Source organism: Theropithecus gelada, chromosome 16 (assembly GCF_003255815.1).
Source record: "Theropithecus gelada isolate Dixy chromosome 16, Tgel_1.0, whole genome shotgun sequence".
Lineage (NCBI taxonomy): Eukaryota > Metazoa > Chordata > Mammalia > Primates > Cercopithecidae > Theropithecus > Theropithecus gelada.
In genome coordinates this window covers 64,004,490-64,019,619 of record NC_037684.1, presented here as the reverse complement: position 1 = coordinate 64,019,619, position 15,130 = coordinate 64,004,490, and the positions used below count along the sequence as shown (strand labels likewise).

General features: G+C 47.2%; 1 protein-coding gene across 1 annotated transcript in view; it reads right to left on the bottom strand.

The window, feature by feature from the left end:
- DNAH2 (dynein axonemal heavy chain 2) overlaps positions 1–14,914 on the bottom strand; it is a 123,379-nt gene extending 108,465 nt beyond the window's left edge. Inside the window, exons 1-4 of the mRNA XM_025362511.1 lie at positions 14,845–14,914; positions 12,855–13,034; positions 9,066–9,127; positions 4,520–4,690 (exon numbers count right to left, since the gene is read on the bottom strand). Of these exons, the coding sequence (XP_025218296.1) occupies positions 4,520–4,690; positions 9,066–9,127; positions 12,855–13,020 (399 nt within the window). The 5' untranslated portion in view covers positions 13,021–13,034; positions 14,845–14,914. The remainder of the gene's footprint in view (positions 1–4,519; positions 4,691–9,065; positions 9,128–12,854; positions 13,035–14,844) is intronic.
- Positions 14,915–15,130: the final 216 nt, after the last annotated feature.

Genomic DNA, 15,130 nt, shown 5'->3' with positions numbered 1-15,130 from the left:
TTAGCTTCTCTAATTGTGTTAAATGTCCTTGGCTTGTTCTTCTGCATACATTGTGATTACCTCTAGCCTCTCGTCTGTCAGTGATAGGATTTTCTGGGTTAGCTATTCAGTTCCTTGCTATTTCCAATCTACTGGTTTTGTAACATGCTGCTTTATTCATTTCTTAAAATCTGCAATCTCCCTTTTATCTTATTCTCACATTTTATCATTTCAGCGCTCAACTTTTTTTTAATTGAATTCCTGGTCTTACTAAATTGTAGTAGAACATGGTACTGTTGTGAGGAATCTCCTCTGTTCATTCAGTTATGTTTTCCTCTTTTGCATGCTTTGTTCCTCTTTTTTCTTTGATGTAACGTGCTTGCAGTTGCCATGCAATTTCTTTTCATTTTGCTTGTGCTTGGGCAGCAAGCGTGTGAACTCATTCTTTTTGCTCTAATGTACTGTGGGTGACTTGACCTCCCACTATAAGCGACCAGTTTATTTTTGCCCCTGGAAGTTAAAGTGAAAGGGTTGGGTGTTTTATGTTTTATTCACTTTTCTTTGGCCTAAGAGAATTGCCTCAGGGAAATGGACAGGTGGTTAGTGCTAATCTAAGGCAGTGAAAAATCTTTGTTAAAACACCTCGGCTCAGGCCGGGTATGGTGGCTCACACCTGTAATCCCAGCACTTTCGGAGGCCAAGGCAGGTGGATCACCTGAGGTCGGGAGTTCCAGACCAGCCTGACCAACATGGAGAAACCCCATCTCTACTAAAATTACAAAATTAGCCTGGTGTGGCGGTGCATGCCTGTGATCCCAGCTACTTGGGAGGCTGAGGCAGGAGAATCGCTTGAACCTAGAAGGCAGAGATTGCAGTGAACCGAGATGGCACCACTGCACTCCAGCCTGGGCAACAAGAGCAAAATTCTGTCTCAAAAAAAAAAACAAAAAAAAAAACAAAAAAAAACCCACCTAGGCTCCTCTTCTCTCTCTCTCTTTTTTTTTTTCTTTTTTTTTGAGATGGAGGTCTTGCTATGTTGCCCAGGATTGATTCGAACTCCTGGGCTCAAGCGATCCTCTGGCTTCAGCCTCCAAAGTAGCTGGGACTAAATGACTAAAGGCACAGGCCTTTCTCTCTATTAAGATTTGATTACACCCTCTCAAGTTCACTCCATGTAGCTGGGGGAGCACCATTCTTTGACTCGGTGCATGTGTTTTTCACTGGTCACCCACTTTTAAAGTGTATTAGATTAAATTTGTTTACTCTCAGGGGTTGTTTTGGTGTGGTTTTTTTGGGTTTTTTGTTTTTTTTTTAAATAGTTTTACTTTTTGCTCATTTTATCAGGTATTCAAGGGTAATAATTTTTTATGGAAGTTTCAACTGGCTTTTTTTTTTTTTTTTTTTTTTTTTTTGAGACAGGGTCTCACTCTGTCACCCAGGCTGGAGTGCAGTGGAGTGATCACACCTCACTGCAACCTCCACCTCCCAGGCTCAAGTGATCCTCCCACCTCAGCCTCCCAAGTAGCTGGGACTATAGGCGTGCACCATCATGCCTGGCTAATTTTTGTATTTTTTGTAGAGATGGGGTTGTACTGTGTTACCCAGGCTGGTCTCAAACTCCTAGGCTCAAGCAATCAGCCTGCCTCAGCCTCCCGAAGTGCTGGGATGACAGGCACAAGCTACCACGCCCAGCTTCAATTGGCCATCTTAGCTCAGGGGAATACAATTAAGTCTGTTATTGGCCAGGCTGGGTGGCTCACACCTGTAATCCCGGCACTCTGGGAGGCTGAGGCAGGTGGATCACCTGAGGTCAGGAATTCGAGACCAGCCTGGCCAACATGGTGAAACTCCGGCTCTACTAATAATACAAAAATTAGCCAGGCATGGTGGCAGGCACCGGTAATCCCAGCTACTCAGGAGGGTGAGGCAGGAAAATGGCTTGAACCTGGGAAGCAGAGGTTACAGTGGGCCAAATATCATGCCATTGCACTCCAGCCTGGGCAACAAGAGTGAAATTCCATCTCCAAAAAAAAAAAAAAAAAAAAAAAAGAATATATTTCAACATGGTAAATAGACTTTTTAATTGAAAAGCTTCATGTTCCATATGTTTCCCAATTCTATTCGTTGAATAATCCATCCTTCCCCACAGATTTTTAAATGCCATTTTCATAGAAAAAAATGTATCTGTTATATATGTTTCTGTACTTTATATTTTTCATATTTCCTATATTTTCTTTCTTTTTTTTTTTTTTTTGAGACAGAGTTTCACTCTTGTCACCCAGGCTGGAATGCGATGGCATGATCTCAGCTCACTGCAACTTCCGCCTCCTGGGTTCAAGGGACTCTTCTGCCTCAGCCTCTGAGTAGCTGGGATTACAGGCTTGCGCCACCACGCACAGTTAATTTCGTATATTTTTAGTAGAGATGGGGTTTCTCCATGTTGGTCAAGCTGGTCTCGAAGTCCTGACCTCAGGTGATCCGCCCACCCCAGCCTCCCAAAGTGCTGGGATTACAGGTGTGAGCCACCACGCCCGGCCTCGTATTTCCTATATTTCTGTACTGTTGCTTATAAAGCATTTTTGTGCTTTCAATGTTTCTTTATTGTTGCTTATGATGTACATAGTCTTGCCCTACTACAACTCTGTTTTAATTACTGTAGTTTAATGATTTTCATATTTACGAGTCTCCCTATTACTTTCCTTTTTCATCATCATCTTTGCCATTTTCATAATTTTTTTAGAGATATTTTAAAATCCTTTACACAAGGAATTTAGCAACTGTGGCATTTGGGCAGTATGACTAGAATTGCATTAAAATTATACTTTTGTGGGTTTTTTTGTTTTTTTTATTTTTTGAGATGGAGTCTTGCTCTGTTGCCCAGGCTGGAGTGCAATGGCGCGATCTCCACTCACTGCAACATCTGCCTCCTGTGTTCAAGTGATACTCCTGCCTCAGCCTCCCAAGTACCTGAGATTACAGGCGCCTGCCACCATGCCCGGCTAATTTTTGTAGTTTTAGTAGAGATGGGGTTTCACCATGTTGGCCAGACTGGTCTCGAACTCCTGACCTTGTGATCCACCCACCTCAGCCTCCCAAAGTGCTGGGATTACAGGCGTGAGCCAAATATGATACTTTTTTATATAAAATAATCTTTATGATACTAAGATTCCTACTCACAAACAAGTTGTGGCTCATCATTTCTTCAAGTCGTTTTACATGGCCTACCACAAAGTTGTTTTCTTTTCATATAAATCCTACTTTTATATTAAAATGTATATTCAGATATAAACATATTTTGCAAATTTTGGTTCCTCTTGCAAATGGAATATTTTTTCATTGTTTTGTGGCTGATTACTGCCAGTGCACGGGGCAAGAGGTCTTCCGCCCGCGTTCAATGCGGAATGCTTCACAAATTGTGTCATTGTTCCACAGAGCCATGTCAATCATCCTCATCCTTTCCGCTTTTGTATATGTGCTGCCAATAAGAGCAAAGCAACAGCCTTTTAACTTTTCCAACATTTTATTTCCAAAATTTTCAAAGATGTATACAAAAAATTCAACAAATTTTACAATGACGACCTGTACGACCACCGCCCAGATTCTACCAGCAATATTTTCCTATCCATGTATCTTTTAACCGTCTCCCTACCCTAGGTCTACCGTTGTCTAACGTATGATCCACATTGTTGAAATAGTTATCTATCTAAACTATAAAAGACTTCAATAGCACTCTCTGGGATAGTGGCCAAATTCTCGAGTGTAACATACAACTAGGCCCTTCACAAGCTGACCCCAAGCCCCTTTCAGTATCACTTCCCACTACTTCTCTTTTCTTTGTACATAGAGTAGGCTTCGCTGATAGCTCTTACCTAGTCTTGATGGAATCCTACTCACCCTTCATCCCAGCTCAAATAGCACCTCCACCATCAAGCCTTCCCAGAATTCCACTGGCTCCATTAGTTGCTCCCATAACGCTCCTATAAAGCTTTGCTCATGATCACAAACTATAGTAAATATTTGCTTATATGTCTGTCTTCCCCACTAGACTATGATAGCATTCTTTTTTTTTTTTTTTTTTTTTGAGAGAGAGTCTCTCTGTCACCAGGCTGGAGTGCAGTGGCATGATCTCGGCTCACTGCAACCTCCGCCTCCCGGGTTCAAGCGATTCTCCTGCCTCAGCCTCCCAAGTAGCTGGGATTACAGGCGCCCGCCACCATGTCCGGCTAATTTTTGTATTTTTAGTAGAGACAGGGTTTCACCGTGTTAGCCAGGGTGGTCTCGGTCTCCTGACCTCACGATCCACCCACCCGCCTCGGCCTCCCAGAGTGTGGGATTACAGACGTGAGCCACCGCGCCCGGCCCATGACAACATTCTTGCGTCATCCTTCTTCCCATTCTTGCCACCAAGTAGGGTGCCTGACACAGTGGGGCTCAATAGGCCGTGGGCACAGCAGATGATAAGACTTAAGGATGACGAAGGAACTGAGAGCCCTCAGCTCTCTGTAGGACCACCTTTGACCTGGGAAAGTAGGGTACGCACCTGTACAGGCATGCCCAGATCTAGCTTCAGCCCAAAACAAGGGTCAATGAAGATGGTGAGGATGGATTCTGTAGGGTCCTGGGCAAAGTGTTCCAGAATGGCATCATGCTCCTGTGTCCACACTGCATCCGCCAGTCCTGTCAGCGCAGCTCGGGAAAGGAAGAGGGGCTTCTATAGAAGGAGAGCAGACAGAGGGCCAAAGTAACTACGACTGCCAGGATGAGTCATTCCTCCCATCCACAATCACAAGTGAGGACATGGGAGATGAGAGAAGCCAGACAGGTTCAGAATGATGAGGAGAAACTGAACGATAGTTTTCAAGCTTTGAAAGAAACAGAACAATAAGATGTCTTGCTTCTAAGCATTTAAAAAAAAAAAAAGAACAGATCGTAGAGGAAGACTGGGATATTATCCTCCCAGTGCAAGAGATTATCCTTATGCCTGTGGTTTTTAAAAATGTCAGCCCTTGATCTCAAAGGTAAAAGTGAATTAAGGGAATGTGTAGGATATTAGCCTACATCAAGCAATTAGGAGCAGCGAGACCACAAGCTGGAAAAGGGAGAGGGTACAGGAGCAATTTCTTCACAATGGATTCCAAAAGAAGTGTAAAATACTGGGTAAAAGTCAGTTGGTTCAGCAGTAAGGAAAAAGTGAGGAGGTGAAAAAGACATGAAAACACCAAAGAAGGCTGGGCGCAGGGGCTCACGCCTGTAATCCCAGCACTTTGGGAGGCTGAGGTGGGTGGATCATCTGAAGTCAGGAGTTCAAGACCAGCCTGGCCAACATGGTGAAACCCTGTCTCTACTAAAAAAAAAAATACAAAATTAGCCGGGCATGGTGGTGCATGCCTGTAATCCCAGCTACTCAGGAGGCTGAGGCAGGAGAATTGCTTGAACCCAGGAGGCGGAGGTTGCAGTGAGCTGAGATCGCGCCACTGTACTCCAGCCTGGGCAACAGAGCAAGACTTTGTCTCAAAAAAATATATATATATACACACACACACACACACACACACACACACACACACACATATATTTAAAAAATATTTTCACTTGAAGTCAAATACAAATAAAAATAACAAAGAAGACCGGGCACGGTGGCTCACGCCTGTAATCCCAGCACTTTGGGAGGCCAAGGTAGGCATATCACCTGAGGTCAGGAGTTCAAGACCAGCCTGGCCAACATGGTGAAACCCCATCTCTACTAAAAATACAAAAATTACCCTGGCATGTTGGCGTGTGCCTATAATCCCAGCTACTCGGGAGGCTGAGGCAGGAGAATCACTTGAACCCAGGTGGCAGAGGTTGCAGTGAGCCGACATTGTGCCACTGCACTGCAGCCTGGGCGACAGAGCAAGACTCTGTCTCAAAAAAAAAAAAAAAGAAATCATTTATTGCCCATCATTTAAAAAAAAAAAAAATCCGGCCAGGCGCGGTGGCTCAAGCCTGTAATCCCAGCACTTTGGGAGGCCGAGGCGGGTGGATCATGAGGTCAGGAGATCGAGACCATCCTGGCTAACATGGTGAAACCCCGTCTCTACTAAAAATACAAAAAACTAGCCGGGCGTGGTGGCGGGCGCCTGTAGTCCCAGCTACTCGGGAGGCTGAGGCAGGAGAATGGCGTGAACCTGGGAGGCGGAGCTTGCAGTGAGCCGAGATCGCGCCACTGCACTCCAGCCTGGGCGACAGAGCGAGACTCCGTCTCAAAAAAAAAAAAAAAAAAAAAAAAAATCCTTGCTAAACAGATAACACCCAGGCCCGGAAAAGGTGTATTGTCGTATTGCTAGCATGAGAGCAAAAAGTATAATGCATTTGGAACGCGTGAGGTATTAAAAGTGATAGAAATGTTCTTTATCCTTTGATTCAGTAACACCACATACAAGAATCTATTTTAAGGAAATATTAAGTATTTCAAGAGTGTTCGTTTTACTTATAATTTTCATGAAAGTATTCCGAGAGCAAAAAATTAGAAATGGCAAAATGTCAAAGAGTAATGGTTTAACTACGGTATCTGCATAGAACATGGAACGCTATATGGCTGTGAAAAGTGGTGGTTGCAAATTGCTGGCCCTGTGGCTTACACATATAATCCCAGCTCTTTTGGAGGCTGAAGCAGGAGGACTGCTTGAGTCTTGGGAGTTCAAGACTAACCGTGGCAACACAGTTAGACCACAATCTTCACAAAAAAAAAAAAAAAAGAATCTTTTTTTTAATTAGCTGGGCATGGTGGCACATGCTTGTAGTCCTAGCTACTCAGGAGGCTGAGGCAAGAAAACCACTTAAGCCTAGGAGTTCAAAGTTACAGTAAGCTATGATTGTTTCACTGCACTCCTGATTGGACAACAGAGAGAAACCCTGTCTCTTAAAAAAAAAAAAAAATGTTTACAAAGAGTATGTAATGTGAATAATAATAGCTGGGCATGGTGGCTCACACCTGTAATCTCAGCACTCTGGGAGGCCAAGGTGGGTGGATCACTTGAGGCCAGGAGTTCAAGACCAGCCTGGCCAACATGGCGAAACCTTGTCTCTACTAAAAATACAAAAATTAGCCAGCTGCCTGGACGTAGTGGTTCACGTCCCTAATCCCAGCACTTTGGGAAGCCAAGGCGGGAGGATCACTTGAGTCCAGGAGTTCAAGACCAGCCTGGACAACACAGCAAGACACTGTCTCAAAAAAAAAAAAAAAAATTAGCCAGGTGTGGTGGCAGGAACCTGTAGTCCCAGCTACTTAGGAGACTGAGGCATGAGAATCGCTTGAGCCTGGGAGGCGGAGATTGAAGTGATCCCAGATCATGCCACTGCACTCCAGCCTGGGCAACAGACCAAGATTCTGTCTCAAACAATAATGATAATAATAAAAATAAAATATTTTGTGAAAAAGTGTAATACAAAATCGTAACATATGGGCTGGGCGCAGTAGCTCACACCTGTAATCCTAGCACTTTGGGAGGCCGAGGCGGGTATATTACCTGAGATCAGGAGTTTGAGGCCAGCCTGGCCAATATGACAAAACCCTGTCTCTACTAAAAATACAAAAATTAGCCGGGTGTGGTGGTGCATTCCTGTAATCCCAGCTACTTGGGAGGCTAAGGAGGGAGAATCGCTTGAACCCCGGAGGTGGAGGTTGCAGTAAGCCGAGATCATGCTCCTGCACTCCAGCCTGCTCGAAGGGAGTGAGACTCCACCTCAAAAAAAAAAAAAAAGTAACATATGATAAAGTTAGGATTATATAAAAACAAACTTATAAGCCTGTGCACAAAAGTAAAATGTATATCAAAATATCATTTGGCGTTTTTTGTTTCTTGTTTTTTTGAGACGGAGTTTAGCTCTTGCTGCCCAGGCTGGAGTGCAATGGCACGATCTCGGCTCACTGCAACCTCTACCTCCTGGGTTCAAGCAATTCTCCTGCCTCAGCCTCCCAAGTGGCTGGGATTACAGGCACCTGCCACCACGCCCTGCTAATTTTTGTATTTTTAGTAGAGATGGGGTTCACCATGTTGGCCAGGCTGGTCTCGAATCCTGACCTCAGGTGATCCACCCACCCTGGCCTCCCAAAGTGCTGGGATTATAGGCTTGAGCCACCGTGCCTGGCCAGACATAGCAAAATATTAATATTAAATGTGTTTGGGCAGTAATACCATGAGTTTTCTCTGTTTTACTTTTCTGTCTCTTGCCATTTTTTTCTTTGATAGTCATTACTTTTTTCTCCCTTTTTGAAAAATGTCAGGGTCGCCACTCTATTCTTCTCACCCAGGTAACTATGGTCATGACTAGGCTTTGATGCAACTTGGAAAAAAAGAAGCAGAGGTCATTTAGTGCCATTTCTCAAGGTGATTGAAGCAGCTTCTGTAAATTCTTCAGCCAAAGAAAAGAACTGAAGGAAAGGTGGAAAGAGAATGTCTTAGAAATTACTGGCCGGGCGCGGTGGCTCAAGCCTGTAATCCCAGCACTTTGGGAGGCCGAGACGGGCGGATCACGAGGTCAGGAGATCGAGACCATCCTGGCTGACACGGTGAAACCCCGTCTCTACTAAAAAATACAAAAAATTAGCTGGGCGAGGTGGTGGGCGCCTGTAGTCCCAGCTACTCGGGAGGCTGAGGCAGGAGAATGGCGGGAACCCGGGGGGCGGAGCTTGCAGTGAGCTGAGATCCGGCCACTGCACTCCAGCCTGGACGGCAGAGCCAGACTCTGTCTCAAAAAAAAAAAAAAAAAAAAGAAATTACTATCCAATTAGGACAATATCTTCCCAGCTCATTCAACTTGTTCGGGTGTTCACCCACATGATGAATAAGCTCATCAAAGTTTGACCCAAGGTGGGGAGAGAAGAGAGACCTGTGCCTTACTTAAAGCCCACCTCTCTCCTGGGGAAGGCCAGATGACTTCGTCTTTTACTCAGTGAACTGGATTTGTGGTGAGTAGGCTAACAGCAGAGAGCAGGTAAAAGAAGTGGCAGACAAGAGAGAATTCCTCATGCGCCAACCACAACTAATCCTTTGATTCACCAGTTATTGGGGAGAATATTTGCTGCAAGGAAGACCCAGGCCTACCACATCTGCCTCAGGCTCCATTGATTCTTCACTCTGTGCTTGAGGTCCCTCCAACCGCGGCTCTGGGAAGAATAAAGATACAAAAAGAAAGGCATTCCTTGAAAAGTTAAACACAGTCAGCCGGGCGCGGTGGCTCACGCCTGTAATCCCAGCACTTTGGGAGGACTAGGCGGGCAGATCACCTGAGGTCAGGAGTTCGAGACCAGTCCGACCAATACAGTGAAACCCCGTCTCTACTAAAAATACAAAATTAGCCAGGCGTGGTGGCGGGTGCCTGTAATTCCAGCTACTCGGGAGACTGAGGCAGGAGAATCACCTGAACCCAGGAGGCAGAGGCTGCAGTGAGCCATAATCGTGCCACTGCCCTCCAGCCTGCGTGACAGAATGAGATCCTATCTCAAAAAAAGAAAAAAAAAGCCGGGCGCGGTGGCTCACGCCTGTAATCCCAGCACTTTGGGAGGCCGAGGCGGGTGGATCACGAGGTCAGGAGATCAAGACCATCCTGGCTAACATGGTGAAACCCCGTCTCTACTAAAAAATACAAAACATTAGCCAGGCGTGGTAGTGGACGCCTGTAGTCCCAGCTACTCGGGAGGCTGAGGCAGGAGAATGGCGTGAACCCGGGAGGCAGAGCTTGCAGTGAGCAGAGATTGTGCCACTGCACTCCAGCCTGGGCGACAGAGTGAAGACTCTGTCTCAAAAAAAAAAAAAAAAAGAAAGAAAGAAAGCTAAATGCAGTCATCCAATGACCCAACAATTCCACTTCTAGGTAGAGACCCGTGAGACCTGAAAGCAAGGACTCAAAGAGTTATTTTCATTACAGCATTCGCAGCAGCATTATTCACAATAGGCAAAAGGTGGCAACAGCCCAGTGTCCTCTAACAGTGGAATGGATAAACGAAATGTGCTGTAAACATGCCATGGGATATTATTCAGCCATCAGAAGACATGGCGGTGCGGTTCATGCTATGACATGGATGAGTCTTGAAAACACAGTACCAAGTGAAAGAAACCCGTCATGAGAGGCCACTAGATGAAATGTCCAGCACAGGCAAATCCACAAAGCCAGAAAATAGATGAGCGGTTCCTGGGATCTGGGGGGTAGGGGGAACCAGGAGTGACTGCTAAAAGACGAGGCTCTGATGCAACTTAGAACTAAAGATACAGGAGTCACCTGGTGCCAATTTCTCAAGGTGCTTAAAGTGGCTTTCTTTTGGCGGGATAAAAATGTTCTAAAATTAGATAGCGGGAACGTTGCACAGCTTTGCGAATATACCAGAAACCACTGAATTGTAGACTTTAAAAGGGTAAATTTTATAGTCAGTAAATTATCTCTCAATTTAATGTAAAAAGCTGACTGGGGGCCAGGCACGATGGCTCACACCTGTAATCCCAGCACTTTGGGAGGCCAAGGCTGGCGGATCGCCTGAAGTTAGGCGTTCGAGACCAGCCTGGCCAAGATGGTGAAACCCCGTGTCTACAAAAATACAAAAAATTAGCCGGGCATGGTGGCGGGTGCCTGTAATTCTAGCTACTTGGGAGGCTGAGGCAGGAGAATTGCTTGAACCCAGGAAGCGGAGGTTGCATGAGCCGAGATTATGCCACTGCACTCCAGCCTGGGTGAAAGAGCGAGATTCTGTCTCCAAAAAATTAAAAATAAAACAAACACTGACTGGGGTAGGGGTGAGGGAATGAAGGTGGTTAGTACTGAGGTTACTCCAGGCACGCAGCTTCTGGCCCTCCATCTTACCCCCACTCCTCTTCCCACATGGAGAAGTTGAGGCTCATAGGAATCAGTCCTTCTCCAAACCACTGGCCTGCTGGGCACTCAGTAATGCCATGCCCACTCTGGACTCCCATAAAACCCAAGGGCTCTCTTTCTCTGCCTCCTGATCTACTGGTCACACAGGAGATTGGGGTAAAACTGGTGGCCTTCCCATCCCCCAGGGACTGAAAGGAAGAAGGAACAAATGAGATATAACCAAAAGGCCATAGGGAACAGGACACTCCACTCTGGCTTCCAGAAAGGAAAACTAAGAGGGGAATGAGGCATAGAGGCCGGGGCAGGAAGGCGTGAAAAGATGGAATAGGCAATTCCGGAGCTTAGCGGTAGGCGAGTGATCCAACTCCCTTGGGAAAACTGCTGGCATTCAGGTTCCAGATAAGAACTAGGCCAGGGGAGGCCAGGTGCGGTAGCCCATGCCTGTAATCCCAGCACTTTGGGAGGTCAAGGCAGGTGGATCATTTGAGAATAGGAGTTCAAGACCAGCCTGGGCAACATGGTGAAACCCCATCTCTACTAAAAATACAAAAATTAGCCGGGTGTGGTGGCGCACGCCTGTAATCTCAGCTACTCAGGAGGCTGATGAAGGAGAATCGCTTGAACCTAGGAGGTGGAGGTTGCAGTGAACTGAGATCGCACCACTGCACTCCAACCTGGGCAACTGAGCGAGACTCTGTCTCAAGAAAAATAAATAAATAAAATAAGCTGGGCATGGTGGTGTATGCCTATAATCCCAGTTACTTGGGAGGCTGAGGCACAAGAATCACTTGAGCCTAGGAGGCAGAGGTTGCAGTGAGCTGAGATTGTGCCACTGCACTCCAGGCTGGGTGACAGAGTAAGACTTTGTCTCAAAAAAAAAAAAAAAAAAGAAAGAAAGAAAGAAAAAAGAAAAGAAAAGAAAAGAAAGTTTAGAGCTGGGAGAGGCAGAAATCTTTGCTATTCGAAGGCCAACACGTTCATTTTAAAGCTCCTTCCCTTCCCTCCTTAGAGGTTTCTCCAAACCGAACCTCACTGCCTTCCCTCCCATCTTCCCCTAGTTCTCCTAGCACCCAGCAGTCCCATTTTAACTGCTTTCACCTGAGCTCTTCAGAACTCAGAAGGATAAATTCTGCACATTTCTAAGATCCTGGAACCTAAGGCAGGTTCTTATGGCCCAGGGACTTTTCTCCCATGCCCATGCTTAATCTCTCAACCTTTAATTTTAGAAGGAGATTCTATTTCTTTTCTTCTTGACAAGCTAGTATCAGTGTAAAGGAGCTCCAGGTAAAGAAGGAGGTCTACACTTAGCTCACAGTCCTGTCTACACTGACCAGTGCTCTCAGGGAGAGCCCAGCAATAGCAACAACTACCAAAAAGCTTCCACTCTTACTGGCTCCGGCTCACCCACAGGAAATGAATCCCTCAGGTCAAAGCCACAAGAGGCAGCCTCTTTAAACACTTTCCTCCCTAGATCTAGACTTCTTTCCTGTTGTCCTGAACCTGAACCTCCGCAGTCTACCAAGTCCCTGCCAAAATGAGGGCGGAGATACAAGAGCCTTAAACAGATGGTAGAAAGCATCAGCCGGGCTTAGGATTCAAAGGGTGGCAAAACAGGCTGAGTCTCCATGGTGATGGGCTTAATGGGAGAAAAACATTATTTGTTTTGCCACCCAGGGTGAAAACGGGAAAAAGGAAGAGATCAAACCCTCTTCAGTGGGGTAGGAGCAACCAGGAACACTTGAAATAAGGAGTAAGAGGCTAGAGAAACGACTGGCTGGTGAACTCCTGGTATATTGTGTGACATTTTAAGACAGAAAGAACAACGACGAGGCTGGCCAGGAGGAAGATACACAAAAAAGGGACCCAGTGGCAGGGCTGCTGAACCTCCATGGCTGGGGGCGTCACTTAGCCCCTGTTTCCTGCCCAGAAGCAACAGTGCCTGCTCCCCAGCCCTAAAATGCCTCCAAGCCCCTGTGACTTTCCCCACCCTCCATTGCTAAGCATCCTGTACCCCAGCAAGTACCCACCAGGCTCCTCCTTGGGGAGCTCAGCCTGCGGCTCTGGCTCACTGACAGACAGGGCGTTCCCCTGCTCCTCTGTGGCCACAACAGCCTGAGCGGCCCGCCCTGACCGGCTTGCCCGGGAGCTTCCTCGGCCACTCGGTCGCTGCTTCTTCTCAGCTTTGCTGGACATCGTGCAGGCAAAACCTACAGGTACACAGGAGTGGAAAGTCCACAACCAGATACCACCCCCAAACCAGCCCCTGATACAAGCAGTCCCTTTTGAATTCATAAATTGACTGAAATTCAGTATGATCATCTTTTCTGGTGGTACCCACACCCTGCTCCATTAACCACAAGGGCTCTGTATTCCACAGAGGCCTGGGAGGCCTTGCTATTCTTCCCTAAGATATCCTACTGTCTTCAGGACACTGGGTTAAAAATCAAAGTCAGTCCCTCAAGGCACTAGGAATAAATGGCAGTTAAAGACGATGACCAGGCTGGGTGTGGTGGCTCACGCCTGGAATCCCAGCACTTTGGGAGGCTGAGGCGGGTGGATCACCTGAGGTCAGGAGTTCGAGACCAGCCTAGCCAACGTGGCAAAACGCCGTCTCTACTAAAAATACAAAAAAAATAGCCAGATGTGGTGGTGTGCACCTGTAATCCCAGCTACTGGGGAGCCTGAGGCAGGAGAATCACTTGAACCCGAGAGGCGGAGGCTGCAGTGAGCCAAGATCGCACTACTGTACTCCAGCCTGGGGGACAGAGTGAGACTCTGTCTCAAAAAAAAAAAAAAGATGGCCAAACAGACACCCCACTAATGAGGATTTAGAACCTCTATCTCTGCCCCAGGGTATGAGAATATAAGATAATCAGGAAAAGATCTATCAAGCTGAAGTGCGGTTGCCCAAACCCTCATCCACTCTAACCTCCAGGACCACGAGTGAGTGAGAGAGGCCCAAGGAAGGGGTGCACATCCCCCACCCTCTGTCACTGTTCAATCATTCAAGCAAACCAAGATGATTTTCCTATGTACCTCTTTTCCTCCCAAGTTAAATGGAAAAATGCTCCTCCCAACCCCACTAAAATCTGTAACATCTGTAAACAAAGAAAAACAGTATTTGCCACCTGGCTCTTTGGCTTTCAGTTCCTGAGGGGCAGGAACACTGTTTTGTGTGTACTGAGGTCTCTCAGCATAGTTGGCTGAGGAACTGTGTGCTAACTGTTAAGATCAGTAAAATGCCCTGAGAACAGATTGGAAGCAAGAAGGACAAAAGTCATCCAATCATAAATTTAAATTGTGTAATGAGGAAAAAGCAATTGGGGCACGAGGAAGGCCACAGTGGTGCCTCTCTCAGAAAGGTAAGATGGCAGGAAGCGGGCATCTCGGGCAGGTGCTCAGAATCCCAAGGGCAAAGTTTGAGGCGCTGGGCACTCTCTTTTCATTCAGCTGCAGCCTAACGCCACCTGTGGCTCTCCTTCCTCATCCCCACAGGCTGCCACAGGCATTGATCTCAGGTTATGAATTTCAAACTTGAAGGATTTGTACTTTGCTCCAAGGAAAAACGTTCTGTTAGGCCAACAAATCAATAAAACCAACCACAGCAAGGAGGCTTCCTCCATCAGTCTCCAGGGAAGCATCAAGCTGCGCTTTCCTGCCTCAAACTGGAGCCTGAGGCGCATGCACTGTGGGATTCACCACGCGTTCCCACACCGCAGGCCCCAGGAGGAGCTGCTCTGCTAACCCGGGGCTCACTCTATTACTAGGAAATACCGCAGGGGCCAGGCTTTCTCCTTAAACTGGTTACCAGCAGGCAAATTTCCCCTCAAAATCGCTTTTCCCCCCAACTGTCACAACTGCCCCTTCTCCTCCCCCTCCCCCACACAACTATTCCTTGCTCCCCCTCCCTCCACAACTGCCTCTTCTTCTCCCCCACAACCGTCCCTTCCTACCCCGACACTACTGTCCCTTCTCCCCAGCACTCCTTCCCTCCTTCCCTCTGCCCCCGACACACACCTCGCCACGCTGACCCTCTCCTCCCTAGACCGACCGATGGGCTACTCCGACTAAGAAGTTGCCCAGCGCGGCCTTCTCGGGCAGGCGTCTGCACGCGTCCCCATGGCAACCCCGGGCAGGGAGAGGCTCGCGGCCGGTGAGCCGCTCCACGGAGCCCGACTCCCCCGCGCAGGCGCCCTGGATCCCTGCTTCCCGGCCCCACCCCGCCCAGGTCTACCCCTCAGGGACCCGGGGCTCGAAGGCTCCGGGACTAAGGGAAAGTAGCCACATCTGGCGAGCCGGAGGT